The sequence below is a fragment of the Ruditapes philippinarum genome, unplaced genomic scaffold (assembly GCF_026571515.1).
Source record: "Ruditapes philippinarum isolate M1 unplaced genomic scaffold, ASM2657151v2 ctg3813_1_1_1_1, whole genome shotgun sequence".
Taxonomy (NCBI): Eukaryota; Metazoa; Mollusca; class Bivalvia; order Venerida; family Veneridae; genus Ruditapes; species Ruditapes philippinarum.
In genome coordinates, this window is record NW_026857040.1 from 1 (window position 1) to 15,117 (window position 15,117).

General features: G+C 31.5%; 1 protein-coding gene across 1 annotated transcript; it reads left to right on the forward strand.

Annotated features, from left to right (window-relative positions):
• Positions 1-822: 822 nt before the first annotated feature.
• On the forward strand, positions 823-8,957 carry LOC132748605 (tetranectin-like protein; the record flags this gene model as incomplete). The annotated part of the gene is given in 6 exon segments (XM_060738219.1): positions 823-867; positions 1,391-1,519; positions 3,151-3,242; positions 3,600-3,687; positions 7,046-7,262; positions 8,872-8,957. Coding segments are annotated over 6 exon segments (572 nt in total), but the record flags the coding sequence as incomplete, so codon positions are not given.
• Positions 8,958-15,117: the final 6,160 nt, after the last annotated feature.

A 15,117-nucleotide genomic window follows, 5' to 3' on the forward strand; every position in this document is an offset into this window, starting at 1 on the left:
CCTTTTTTAGAATTTTATGGAAGAATGTGAGACAAATGTGCTTCGAGTGTCCTTTCTATTGTGTGTCGACCACATCTGTCTCATTTCCCATTTTTCGAAAACATGAATGTTTACGAACACATCGGTCACACCTCGTGAGACAAATGTGCTCCGAGACAAATGTGCTCCTACAAAGGCCATTACCAGCCGGCACAACCGTGTCACCTTCATATTGTGCATATTTTAAATTGCCCCAAAGATAAATGTTTTTTTTTTCCAGATTATGCGTGTATATTCAACAATATTTTTAAAATAATTAACGTGGTAAGGGTTAAAATTATCTTGTAAGATTTCAACCGTAGTTTAATTAAAGGTCCATATTGCCCCGAAAATGTTTTATTTTTTTATTTCTTAAAAGCTTTTTGGTGTTCTGTTAAAAATTCAAAAACGTTTCTCATTGGCCAATTATCTGGAAATATTTCTTTTGCTTTTTTTTGTTTCAGTACAGTATAGTTATAAGGAATTAAGTATATTGTATGGAAGTAAAAATGTTGTTATACTACCTTAATGGTATAAAGACTACTTTCCTCAGGTGACAGTCATCTTACATACTCTGAAACTTTTATTTAAACGTTATAAATATCCTATTTACCCATTCTAAAGAAGGAAAAGTCTATTCATTCCTGAGGCATAATGTACCTTCAAGGATTGTTACTAAGTTAATTATAAATTTTTTGTTATTTTTCATGCATGTAATCATGTATGTATTCATGTATGTACTAAGTTACTAAGGTTGCATGTATTATAAGCGTTAGTGACGTGCAATAAATATTCGTATTTCAGGTTGTCTGCTGGTCGCGGTTGTATGTCTCACCTTTACTAACGCTGGTAAGTTAGAACCTTCATGTATAAGATTTTAATTTATTTTCTTTTTTAAAGCTTAACTAAGTGAAACAATAAGACATATGAAAATTACAATAAAATCTATAATAAATTTTAAACTATGTGATTGAATTGACTGTTTTAGAAACAAACGCAACATTGTAAATGTTTCTTTATATCTATTCTCGTTGTGAATAGGAAACATATTAATCTAGTATTATGTTATGATATTCCAAATTCTATAAAGATTATACATTTAACAAGCATATATGTAGCAAAAATAATTAAGCAAACTAATAAATCGTCACATTGAAATAACTGCTAATAACCAATTCATAGCCTTGTCTACGAACATTGCGGACAACCCTCGTATATGTTAAACTCTAAAACTGTCATATGTGTCAGTAAACCGTCTTTATGTATGGCACTAATTAAATTTTCATCAAAATCTGAATCACTGTTCAGGACACATCATTATATAGTCATCTGTAAACAATAAATTATCGCAATAATTCTGGTTCAATTTTAGCGGAACCGGAGCTCCCAACGGGTACGACTGCATGGCCGGAGATTTGTCGTGTAATGGCACTGTACAAAACGTGTGAAGATGTAACCTTCCGCGTAGCCTGCAGCTATTTGTGTGCGGATGCTGCAGAAAGTAAGTGCTTCATTCCGATTGCAGGGAAAAAGATAATAAAATTAATTTTGTTTTAATACTCAATCATGTTTTGAATTAGCACACACACACATAAATCATTTAACGCCACATACTCCAAAACAAACGAAAAGCAAAATATGATCTCGGAAAGTAATCCGAAACTTTGTCGGAACAGACATGTAAAGCAATTCCACATTGACATTGCATTTATTTGCATATTCATTCATTCATTCATTCATTCATTCATTCATTCATTCATTCATTCATTCATTCATTCATTCATTCATTCATTCATTCATTCATTCATTCAGTCATTCATTCAGTCATTCATTCATTCATTCATTCATTCATTCATTCATTCATTCATAACTTCATAACTTCATTCATTCATTCATTCATTCATTCATTCATTCATTTACTCATTTATTCAGTCATTCACTCATTTATTCATTCATTCATTCGTGCATTCATTCATTCATTCATTTATTTATTTATTAATTAATTAATTAATTTATTTATTTTATTCGTTCATTCATTCATTCATTCATTCATTCATTCATTTATTTATTCATTATTTATTTATTTACTTATATATTCAATTATTAATTTATTTATTTTTTATTTATTCATTATTTATTTATTTATTTATTTATTTATTCATTCATTTATTCATTTCATTCATTCCATTTATTCATTCATTCTTGCATTCATTCATTCATTCATTCACTTATTTATTCATTCATTCATTCATTCATTTATTTATTTAATTATTATTTATTTATTTATCTATCTATTTAATTATTCATTTATTTTTTTATTTATTCATTATTTATTTATTTTTTTTTTATTTATTCATTCATTTATTTATTTATTTATTTATTTATTTATTTATTCATTTATTTATTTATTTATTCATTCATTCATTCATTCATTCATTCATTTATTTATTTATTTACTCAATATTTAATTATTTATTTCATAAATTATAAATTTATTTATTCATTTTTTATTTATTTATTTAATCATTTATTTATTTATGTATTTTTTTATTCATTCATTCATTCATTTTTTTATTTATTAAATTATTTATTTATTTATGTATTCATTCATTATTCATTTATTTAATTATTTATTTATTTATTCATTATTTATTTATTTATTTTTTTGTTTATTTATTTATCTAATTATTATTTATTTATTTATTTATTTATTTATTTATTCATTCATGCATTCATTCATTTATTTATTTATTTAATTAATTATTTATTTATTTATTTATTTATTCATTATTTATTTATTTATTAATTTATTTATTCATTATTTATTTATCTATTTATTTATTTAGGAGGATACTATTACTGTACAGATGCGGATGTCTGTAAAACCTTTTTGAAAATGTTTTAATTTGAAGCAACATTTAAGAAAAAATACAAAGTTTGAAATATGTACATTAACATAAGTATATGGTCTTTTTTAACAACTCATACAATTACGATCTAACTATAATTGTGATAATTCATTCGCAGATTCAGTGTTTTTTTTTCTGTTGTAATTTTCTACATACATGATGCGCTAAGAAATCTGAGTGATATATGACAAAAATATAATCAAAATATTTATTGATATTACAGGTTGTATAAGCAAGAATATGATATATATACCGTCTAAGGGAAAATGTTATGGAATGACAGTGACAGCCCAAAACTTATGGGCATTTGCTTGGGTAAGATGTTTGTAAAATACTTTTTAAATTACTTAATAAAAATACATAGACAATACTGTTTCCAATGAAATAACATTAACAATTTTCACGGACATTAAATATGTATATATGTATATATTTATATCTTGAATTTTTGGTTAGTATACAAACATTTATTCAAGAGCAAATCATATTTAAGACTCGTCTTGCGAATAATCCAAGACACTTTATAAAAATTAAATTTGTTTGTGGTACCAACATGAGCAGAATATGTTTCATGATTTTTTATTATTATCATAAATTATCATAATAAATTGCAGTTGAGGTATAAAACCTTTAATGGTACTAATTGATGAATTTTTACATATTTTATTTAAGGATTCCTGTGAATGGTATGGAGCAACTTTGGCCACGCTTAAGGACGCTAAAGACGCAGAAGTGTTGGCGTATTTGAAGACTAAAGTCGGTAAGTAAAGACAGTGATTCTAGAATGTCAGTTTAAAGGCGGACCACTAAGGGTAAAATTCTCAAAAGAAAAAGTTGAAGTTCTTTCATAGATTTTAATGCAAATCATTTGAGCCGCGTCACAACAAAACCAACATAGTGCGTTTGCGACCAGCATGGATCCAGACCAGGCTGCGCATCCGTGCAGTCTGATCAGGATCCATGCTGTTCGCTATCAGTTTCTCTACTTGTAATAGAGTTGGTAAGCGAACAGCATGGATCCTGATCAGACTGCGCGGATGCACAGGCTGGTCTGGATCCATGCTGGTCGCAAACGCACAATGTTGGTTTTGTCGTGACGCGGCTCATTTATTGAAAGGAATATATCTGTTAAGGATAATGAAACAAATATGTTCAGAATTATAATTAAAAAAATCGATTTTTGTGTCATTTTTAGCCAAAATGAAACGAAAAGCGATCCCACGCTTTACATTTTTGGGTCATTTTGCACAACATGAGTGATGTTCTTGGGACATTCGGATTACGAAATATTCTGAAAATATGCACACAAGTTATTGATCAATGTACTTTAATCTTGGAAAAATATATCTAGTTCGTCATGTTGAAAAAAATACCGAAAAAAGTGCAGTCATATTAACGACCAATCAAGGGCATTACTCTCGATGTATAGAATCTTTGATAAAACTCGTGTCTGCTTCAACTTTGATTAAGTTTCGTTACTTTTTACGTATGAAAATAAAAGTAAAATATTGAAATTATGTAAATTTCTTGAAAAAGCATTCGCATTTAGAGTTTCTGTTTAAGAAAAAATTCAAGAATATAAATTGTATATGTTTTTAGCATTTAATTGAAACATTTTTGTGTGATTTGTGTGAACTGATTATTTCAGAGAATTATGGACGATGTACATATATTGCCAAAGGCATAGGTTTTGCCGACAAATACATAAAAATTTGAATGAAAAGAAAATGAATTGAATTCGATTGTAATAATTTTTAATGACGTCTATTATGCCATCATCAGGCAATATGAGGTCAACATGTAACAAACCACGAAATACAAGGCTTGTCCTTTGTTTGTCAACTCCTATCACATTGAGCTTGTTACAATTCAAATAAATAATGTTTTAAATAATCTTAGGACATGCTATACAAGGATTTTAATTTTCCTTTTCTTTCTTTTTTTCGTCCTTTTTTAAAAATAACTGTCAACATCTAGTCAATATTTTCAAATTTAATTTGAAAAGACAGTTATTAAATGGGTACATTTTTGTTAAATTTTAAACGTATAACTATGACGCATGTATTCATGTTACACATATTCAACGTATTGAATAAATATTGTGATTTTTGACGCCTTTGGCATGCCATAAAGGTTGCACACGAAATACACACATTACTTTGCAATATCACATTTTCTTAGATATTAAAACTCTTATCTTATCTGGAACACCATTGACTTTATTATTTCCTTTTCATTTTACTTGCATATGTTTATATATATTGTATATATTCGGGAAATAGGTTTTATCTATTCGAATAAGCTAATGATTCGACTTAGATTTTTTGAAGTTTATTTGTTTATTTGTGATGTACTGCATTATGATTCGTTATAACTTAAGGATGTACATTGTAAATCAAAAGTTTCTGTACATAGCAGAGAAGAACAGCAAATCAAGATCCACCATTTGATGTACACAAGTATAATTTTTTTATGTAGCTCTGAATTAGTAATAGATATACCATTGCTGCGTTGACAATTTCTGGGTTTGCGTAAATTATACCCTAATCACGTGACCTTTCTTATGCCTTAACCTCACGAGACGAAGTCGAGTGAGGTCGCATAAGAAAGGTCACGTGATTATGGTATAATTTACGCAAACCCAGAAATCGCCAACGCACCAATGGTGTATCTGTTTTAACCTATTGCTCCGCCCAGAAACACTTACTCCTTCGATCTTCAAAACTGAAAATTATACCATAGTCTGGGTATGGTATAATTTTCGGTTATTGGAAATTATACTTGGAAGAATTTTACATAAGAAGCGCTGAAGAGCTATAGGTTAACTAACTGTAATGTTTCAGATTTTAAGTAATAGTTAACCTATAGCTCTTCAGCGCTTCTTATGTAAAATTCTTCCACGTATAATTTCCAATAACCGTAAATTATACCATACCCAGACTATGGTATAATTTTCAGTTTTGAAGATCGAAGGAGTAAGTGTTTCTGGGCGGAGCTATAGGTTAAAACAGATACACCATTGGTGCGTTGACGATTTCTGGGTTTGCGTAAATTATACCATAATCACGTGACCTTTCTTATGCAACCTCACTCGACTTCGTCTCGTGAAGTTAAGGCATAAGAAAGGTCACGTGATTATGGTATAATTTACACAAACCCAGAAATCGTCAACGCAGCAATGGTATATCTATTACATATAGCATTGCTACGTTGACGATTTCTGGGTTTGCGTAAATTATACCATAATCACGTGACCTTTCTTATGCCTTAACCTCACGAGACATAATCACGTGACCTTTCTTATGCCTTAACCTCACGAGACGAAGTCGAGTGAGGTTGCATAAGAAAGTTCACGTGATTATGGTATAATTTACGCAAACCCAGAAATCGTCAACGCACCAATGGTGTATCTGTTTTAACCTATAGCTCCGCCCAGAAACACTTACTCCTTCGATCTTCAAAACTGAAAATTATACCATAGTCTGGGTATGGTATAATTTACGGTTATTGGAAATTATACGTGGAAGAATTTTACATAAGAAGCGCTGAAGAGCTATAGGTTAATATCTTTATACCCAATACATGTTTCTTTCATAAAGAATTGATATATACATTTATCAAATTGGGCAATTTTCACTGAAAATCATTCTCAATACATTTAGCTCAAGTGAATTATTTTATACTGCGGGCGGGGGATACCAAGATTCAAGATTCAAAATATTATATTTGGTGACGTAATCATGACGTTTCTTGCTCTATACCAACCCATATATACAATGATACAATATAACTTGTCAACAGTTTTATAGATAAATATATCAACAGAAAATATGATACATATAGTCGAAACAATACAGAAAAAGGAAGATAAAAAAAATGATGAACTTGTATCAATTTTGAAATTGTATACTTTTGGACATACTAAATCACTGCCATAAGAGATCAAATATTGTTCGCTATCAGTTTTTCTACTTGTAATAGAGTTGGTGAGCGAACAGCATGGATCCTGATCAGACTGCGCGGATGCGCAGGCTAGTTCGGATCGATGCTGGTCGCAAACCCATTGTATTGGTTTTGTCATGACACGGCTCATATATAAAGTTTTATTTTAACCACAGGTAATTCGCAATCAAAGATTATAGTTGGAGCAATAAATGCTGGAAAAAGTGACGAATGGGTACATGTAGATGGTACGTTGGTGGACGATTCGTTTTGGGTTTCCAGTAAACCTACTGGTCAATCAAAAGTTAATTGCATGTATTCCGACACTGGGAGCCAATATAAACAAGGAAGTGACGATTGTGGTCAGAACAGAGGTTTTGTATGCGAATTTTGGTAGGCATTTTGTGTTTTATAAACATTTTATGTATTATTATGTACTGACAAGCGTCATTTTATGTATTATCATGTACTGACAAGCGTCATTTTATACATTATCATGTACTGACAAGCGTCATTTTATATATTATCATGAACTGACAAGCGTCATATTATATATTATCATGTAATGACAAGCGTCATTTTATATATTATCATGTATTGATTAGCGCCATTATATATATTATCATGTACTGACAAGCGTCATATTATATATTATCATGTACTGACAAGCGTCATTTAATATGTTATCATGTATTGACAGGCGCCATTATATATATTAGCATGTACTGACAAGCGTCATTTTTCATATCATCATGTACTGACAAGCGTCATTTTATACATTATCATGAACTGACAAGCCTCATTTTATATATTATCATGTACTGACAAGTCATTTTATACATTATCATGAACTGACAAGCGCCATTTTATATATTATCATGTATTTACAAGCGTCATTTTATACATTATCATGAACTGACAAGCGTCATATTATATGTTATCATGTATTGACAGGCGCCATTATATATATTATCATATACTGACAAGCGTCATTTTATACATTATCATGAACTGACAAGCGTCATTTTATATATCATCATGTACTGACAAGCGTCATTTTATACATTATCATGAACTGACAAGCGTCATATTATATATTATCATGTACTGACAAGCGTCATTTTATATGTTATCATGTATTGACAGGTGCCATTATATATATTATCATGTACTGAAAAGCGTCATTTTATATATTATCATGTACTGACAAGCGTCATTTTATATATTATCATGTACTGACAAGCGTCATTTTATATATTATCATGTATTGACAAGCGTCATTTTATACATTATCATGTACCCACAAGCGTCATTTTATATATTATCATGTATTGACAAGCGCCATTTTATATATTATCATGTACTGACAAACGTCATTATATACCTTATCATGTACTGACAAGCGTCGAGTAATATATTATCATGTACTGACAAGCGCCATTATATATGCTATCATGTACTGACAAGCGTCATTATATACATTATCAAACAATGACAAACTTCATTATGTAGATTATCAGGCACTGACAAGCGCCATTATGTATATTATCATGTACTGACAAGCGTCATTTTGTACATTATCAAACAATGACAAACTTCATTATATAGATTATCAGGCACTGACAAGCGTCATTATATACATTATCAAACAATGACAAACTTCATTATATAGATTATCAGGCACTGACAAGCGCCATTATATATATTATCAGGCACTGACAAGCGCCATTATATATATTATCATGTACTGACAAGTGTCATTTTATATACATGTGTATTAACATGTTCTGAAAAACGTCTTTAATAAATTGATATTTCTTATAATCAGAACATTTTGATTTTTGTTCACAAAAGTAAAGATGTCACTTTCTTCAATTTTTTTGGACAATTTCAACCAGTCTAAGATTTGAACTATCCCTTTTTTCTGTTGTCATTTTGACATTGCTTTCAGATACATAAAGAGACAATGGTGAACTTATGCACATCTTATTTTACATTTCAGATTTGATTATCTTTAGAAACCACCAATATAGCAATGCTTACAGTTTCATGTAATAATGTATAAATAAAATCTGATCAAAAACATTATTCCTTTGTAGTCTTCTTTATATATAATATACTATATATATATAAATGTAAAAGTTTATTTGCATCTCATGATTAGATTTCAGAGTCAAATATGCATACTTGTGTAATATAGATACATTTTGGTAAATTTCGGTGCACTATCGGTTATAAACGATAAGCTGCGAATGGTACATGCCGTTAAAATATGTATCCCGAGACTAGATGGGAAAAACTCACATTTGCCGCTTTCAGGATAACATATTCTATTCTCCCATGTATTCTCCATTCCCTAAAAAGAAACTTTCAGAAAAAAACAAACAAAAAAAAAAAAAACAAATACTTTCAGAAAAAAAAACCAAAACAAAAACAGATACTTTCAGAAAGAAAAACAGATACTTTCAGAAAAAACAAAAACAGATACTTTCAGAAAAAAAAACAACAAAAAACAAAAAAACACAGATACTTTCAGAAAAAAAACCCAAAAAAAAACCAGATACTTTCAGAAAAAAACAACACATACTTTCAGAAAAAAAAAACAACAACAAAAAAAACAACAGATATTTCAGAAAAGAAACAAAAACAGATACTTTCAGAAAAGAAACAAAAATAGATACTTTCAGAAAAAAAAACCAAAAACAGTTACTTTCAGAAAAAAACCAAAAACAGATAATTTCAGGAAAAAAAAAGAAAACAAAAACAAATAACACATTGGGCATAAAATTTTAAATCTCCAAAAAAATATATCGCTAGACTCAGTTCTGTTCTGCAGTGTATTTATACCATTCTTATGTACTCTAGAGTGTTCATTATATTTACTGATGTACAACAAATCATGGTCTACTAACACAACGTTAAGATAACCAGATGCTGATTTTCACAGAAATAATCAGATTTCCTTTCTTTCTTTTGGATTGTCTGGTTAATTATAACGCTATAATAAACAAATAAAATAGAGAAAAACAGACTCCCCAAAGAAAGTCCAATACGACAAAATTGAAAATGTTGCAGACAAGGTTTGATTGAGACTGTTCAGATACGGTACTGGAAGGCACAATTTACCGTCCATGCTTTTCAGTGTCCCATCTTTCATCATAGTGAGTGTATTGCATTTCTGGTCGTTTTGTTCAATGATTAAATAACATTATTTCCGATGACTCGATCCTTATATTTTCTTTTTTTCTCTGAATGCGTTTTTAAAAATTCAGATACCTTATTTGAAACAATTTTGTTAACGATCATATAAATAGCCGTGTATATATCGGGAATTCTGTGAACATTATGAAGTACTGGACTGTGCCATATAGATAGATGTGCGAATTTATAGGTTCAATTTCCGATTTGGTGTCATATAAATGCAAAGAATTTCATTTTAACAACGATAAAACCAATGACTTTTTAAATATTTAGAGACGTGCCCTGTAACACCGCAGTTTTGGGTCACTACCTCAAAGAGCTTTACGTTCTTTGGGAACTGACCTCAAAGTGCGTTACACAGGTACAAATGCAATTTTTAAGTTCGAACATAATCGACCGCACTTTGAGGTTAGCAAAAATAGTGCAATCAAATCATGATTTTTTTTCTCAAGCTATATTTAAGGGAGATATCATTTTATATTAATAAATCTTAGTTCGTTCTCTTTTGAACTTTGGTGAATGAATTCAGCCGGAGCTAACTGCCTTCACTAGGAAAAAAAAAACAACATTCAAGATGGCTGCCTAAATGGACACAAAATTATTAGTTAAATTATTTTATTGCACAGTGATGTATCTAAGAATTGATCCGCGCAGTGTGATCAGGATCGATGCTGTTCGCTTACCAACTCTATCACAAGTAGAGAAACTGATAGTGAACAGCATGGATCCTGATCAGACTGCGCGGATCAATTCTTAGATACATCACTGTGCAATAAAATAATTTAACTAATAATTTTGTGTCCATTTAGGCAGCCATCTTGAATGTTGTTTTTGGTCTGGATCCATGCTGGTCGCAAACCCAATATGTTGGTTTTGTCGTGACGCGGCTCATATTGATAATTGAATAGTTAAAAGTTAACAACTGATACAGAAGTCTATCAATTTCATCTAAAGAAAGTCTCTATTAACTAAATAAACTGCTTTTTCATAATCTATGATTTATATGCAATATAATTTTCCATTTATATTCCAAAGCTTTTTTTTTTAAATAAAAGAATGCAGCATAAAAATGCATCAGTGGTAGACCGTTCCTAGAGTATCATACAACACACTTCTGAAGCATTTTTTTTTATGATAAAACATCAAATGAACTTACTAAAAATTTTAAAATCTTAAAATCGTTTTTGAAAAAAAAATATAAGAAATTAGTTGGGAAAAACAACAAATCAAAATAACTATTTCTAATTATAGCATAAAATCGGCTATTTTTCCCTCTTTTGCCCATGTTATAACGGGATCAAAACCATGTGTTAACATGGTCACGCGCTGTAGGAGCACATTTGTCTCGGAACACATTTGTCTCACGATGTGTGACCGATGTGGTCGTTAACATTCATGTTTACGACAAATTGGAAATGAGACAGATGTGTTCGACCAGCAATAGAAAGGACACTCAAAGCACATTTGTCTCACAGTCTTTCATAAAATTCTAAAAAGGTAATACTTAATTATGCTCGTCCATATACCGACTATCAGCAATTGTCCTGTGTTTTCTGTATTTATAATACCGTTTTTAGGTCACTTCCGGTCAATCAAACATTTCCTGCCTCTGCATAGGAGTCACATATAGAATATCCCTGTTCTGTATGTCACAATGAAAATTTCTTCCAGTACAGTATCCAGAGCCCAAACACATATACAGAGTGTCATTTCTTATCGTTATTGATTGTGGATGCTTTAAGCTTTATAAATGATTTAAAAATAGTCTAAGCAATCTACGGTTGCATAAACGGGACATAGTATTGTCTTATTTATTACGTGCGCAAGCGATAGCTATAACGTGGCCATCCGATACTAATACTATTACGTGCGAAGCGATAGCTATTACTTTCTAAAGGGATAGTTATTGCGTGTGCACGAGGATAAGTACATATTCCGCATTTGGGCTTCCTCGCATGAATAGTTAGACGCCCCAAAGGAGTGTCAAACCTACAGCGGTAAGGGTGAAGTGGTTTTTTGAAATCACTCGGACACGGAGGCCACTTCATGATCTCAGGAAGAAAAGGAGAAAATCATCCCATACATATTTTGTTTTCGTCAGATAAATATATCGCTATTTTCCGACAGATCTGCCATTGAAAAACCTCTTACAACAACGTGTTAGAGTCCCTAAAATAATCCGGGTAATGCAATAATTATGGAATATCGGCATCGCATAATCGGGCGAGACGGGAAATTCCGACGAGACACGAATCGATGCACGATATTGTAACACGAGATCTCGCAATGTCGAAGTATCCCGTACCACGAGATGTCAAAGTAGAATATCGTGCCTCACGTCATGTTTTGTCGAACTTTCGCTCTCCATGTCGTGTCTCTCGGTAGAATATCGCGCATCGCTTCGTGTCTGTGCTTCTCAAAGGTTTGACTATGGAAAAGGAACCAGCGCGGAGCCATCTGGCCTTGTCGTAATGGACACAATTTTTTCTCTTAGCATGGCCACAGACGTCTAAATTTAAGCTATTTTCTGTTTAAATTTCATCATTGATATCTTTTTGACATTTTGGTAAAATTGTACTTGATAAAGTGAATTTCAATTTTAATATTGGAGGTTCTTCCACGTCATAGGAGATTATGTAAGTGATTTCATGTTAACAAATTTGACGCTAGACATTTTCTTAAGAGATGCATGACTCCTACTTTTATCAGTTTTATCATAACTCATGATTTGTTCTCTAAAATGAGTCTAGCTATGTTTTGTAGATCTTCGAAAAACGTCCGTTTTATATAGATTATAAAGGGAATACTATTTAGCGGTATTTGGCCTCGAATGATTTTCTTGTCTCACGTCGAAGTACGAGATGCAAAGAGAGGCGCGAGATTCCAGCGAGATGCGAAACGAGTCACGATATTGTATCGTTTAAACATCGCCTGATTACGTTGTTTCGTTTGGACATAAGCAACAACTTTTGTCTCTCTGATCCACTATGCACGAGGGTACAATTTTGAAAACGCGATGGTGCGATGATGAAAACACCACGGTACTATGATGAAACAACGATGGCAGGATGGTGAAAATACGATGATTCGTTGACTTGATGGTGTAAATAATATCGCATTTTCATCATAATGTCATTGCAGTTTCATCATCTTACTAACGTATTTTCAACATCGTAGCATCGTGTTTACACCATCGTACCATCACGTTTTACCATCGTACCATTGTTGTTTCACCATCATACAATCGTTGTTTCACGTTCGTATCATCGTGTTTTCTCCATCGTACCATCGCGTTTTCATCATCGTACCATCGTGCCATCGCACTTTAACCATTGTACCAAGGAATGTCGTGCTTAGGTTTAGCCAATCAAATTTCTTGAATTAGAGGTATTAAAATACATTGTATATATAGTTCCACTGTAGGTTTTAGGTTTAAGATTTTATATTAAAACATTTGCAAACCTATTTATGATGAAGTAAAACGGCGAACCTCGATTCTAAAACAAAATCTACCGTGGGAAAATATGTGACAAATAATTCATAACAAATGACATGAGACAAATGTGCTTTCTTGTCCCCTAAAAAAAATGAGACAAATGACAAATGTGCTTTTTGTTCCCTTAAAAAACTTGATCGGAGCACATTTGTCACACAAATGAGTGTTTTGGGGTAGACATTTGAGGTCCCATTTGTCTCACGTGGGACAAAATTAATGTGAACGCATCGGTCTTACGTAAGACAAATGTGTTCCGAGACAAATTTGCTCCTACAACGCGCTCTTGTTATAGCCCTGTTTCACCTATGCGCAATACATACAGGGCCCAGTAAACAAACAAACAAAAAATGACGATTTGGCCTGTTTGCCAAAGAGTCATGCGCTCTTTTTATATTGAAATTTATTGATTCGAGGGCCCAGTCGTAAGTAACTATGCCGGAAAAACGGCGTATAGACATCCGTGCTAATCTTGGTAGTCGCCCTTTCTAAGAAACGGACAGTTGTCAATGTAAACAAATACAGTAGAATCTACCTGTCACTCAGTTTAACACTCCGATTTACTTATAAAACTAGATAACACAAAATTAATATGAGAAAATGTTTTTTATTTATGTTAATGTTGATAAATGCTCATTATATTTCTTTGAGAGAATAATGCTTAGTGCCTGATTTTTTTTATAAACTTGTTTGCTTGAAATTCTGATGTCACTGATCTTTTTTCTACCGTCAATCTGAAATCATTCTAAGAATTTCTGAGGGTCGGGCACCAACCGTTCCTCGGGACTCTGCAGACGTTATAACACATAAAAACGTGCGTTAACCCTATATAAATGGATAAATTTTCAGAAATGGTTTACGTTAATTAACACTGTTCAGTCACTTCCTGAAAAAAACAGAAATTTAAGTGACTGTAATGATTGGATGAATTTATCATTTTGCACCTCAGTTACCGTACTAAGAAGTGACACCTTTAACTGCCTTTTTATACACATAAACATTAGTCATACCAATGCATTGTACTGTACATATGTTATAACATTTAGTGAAAGTTTTTGTTTAAATCTTGAAAAAAATCTGTTGAAAATCGTTAAATAGACTGCTGTGAAATTTTCTACTATTTTTAGTAACCCTGATTTATCTAGAACAAATTCTTCAGGGGTGATTACACTGCTGTTTGAATTTACGATAAAATTTTCCTGGCAGTGAGCCCAGTGGGTCACGCATATCCTTTTTATTATTTTTCTCAGAAAGATCAAGACAGGTTGAAAATGTACCAACCGTAAAATGAATAAATGTTGATATCTGAATTTTTAGCTAAAAAAAAGTTAAGGCAAAATTTTCCCTTACATTTATTATTGCCTAAAACAGCTTAACTAATTGAATATTGGTTGTTCCGGAATATTTCATGAAATGATTTAAATATTAAAAAAGGCAGAAACATATATGAAGAGAGATATGACCGTATATGTAACATATGTGAGGTTCCAGTAGAAACAGAATATGAGCCGTGTCATGACAAAACCTACAGAGTCGGTTTGCGACCAAGATCCA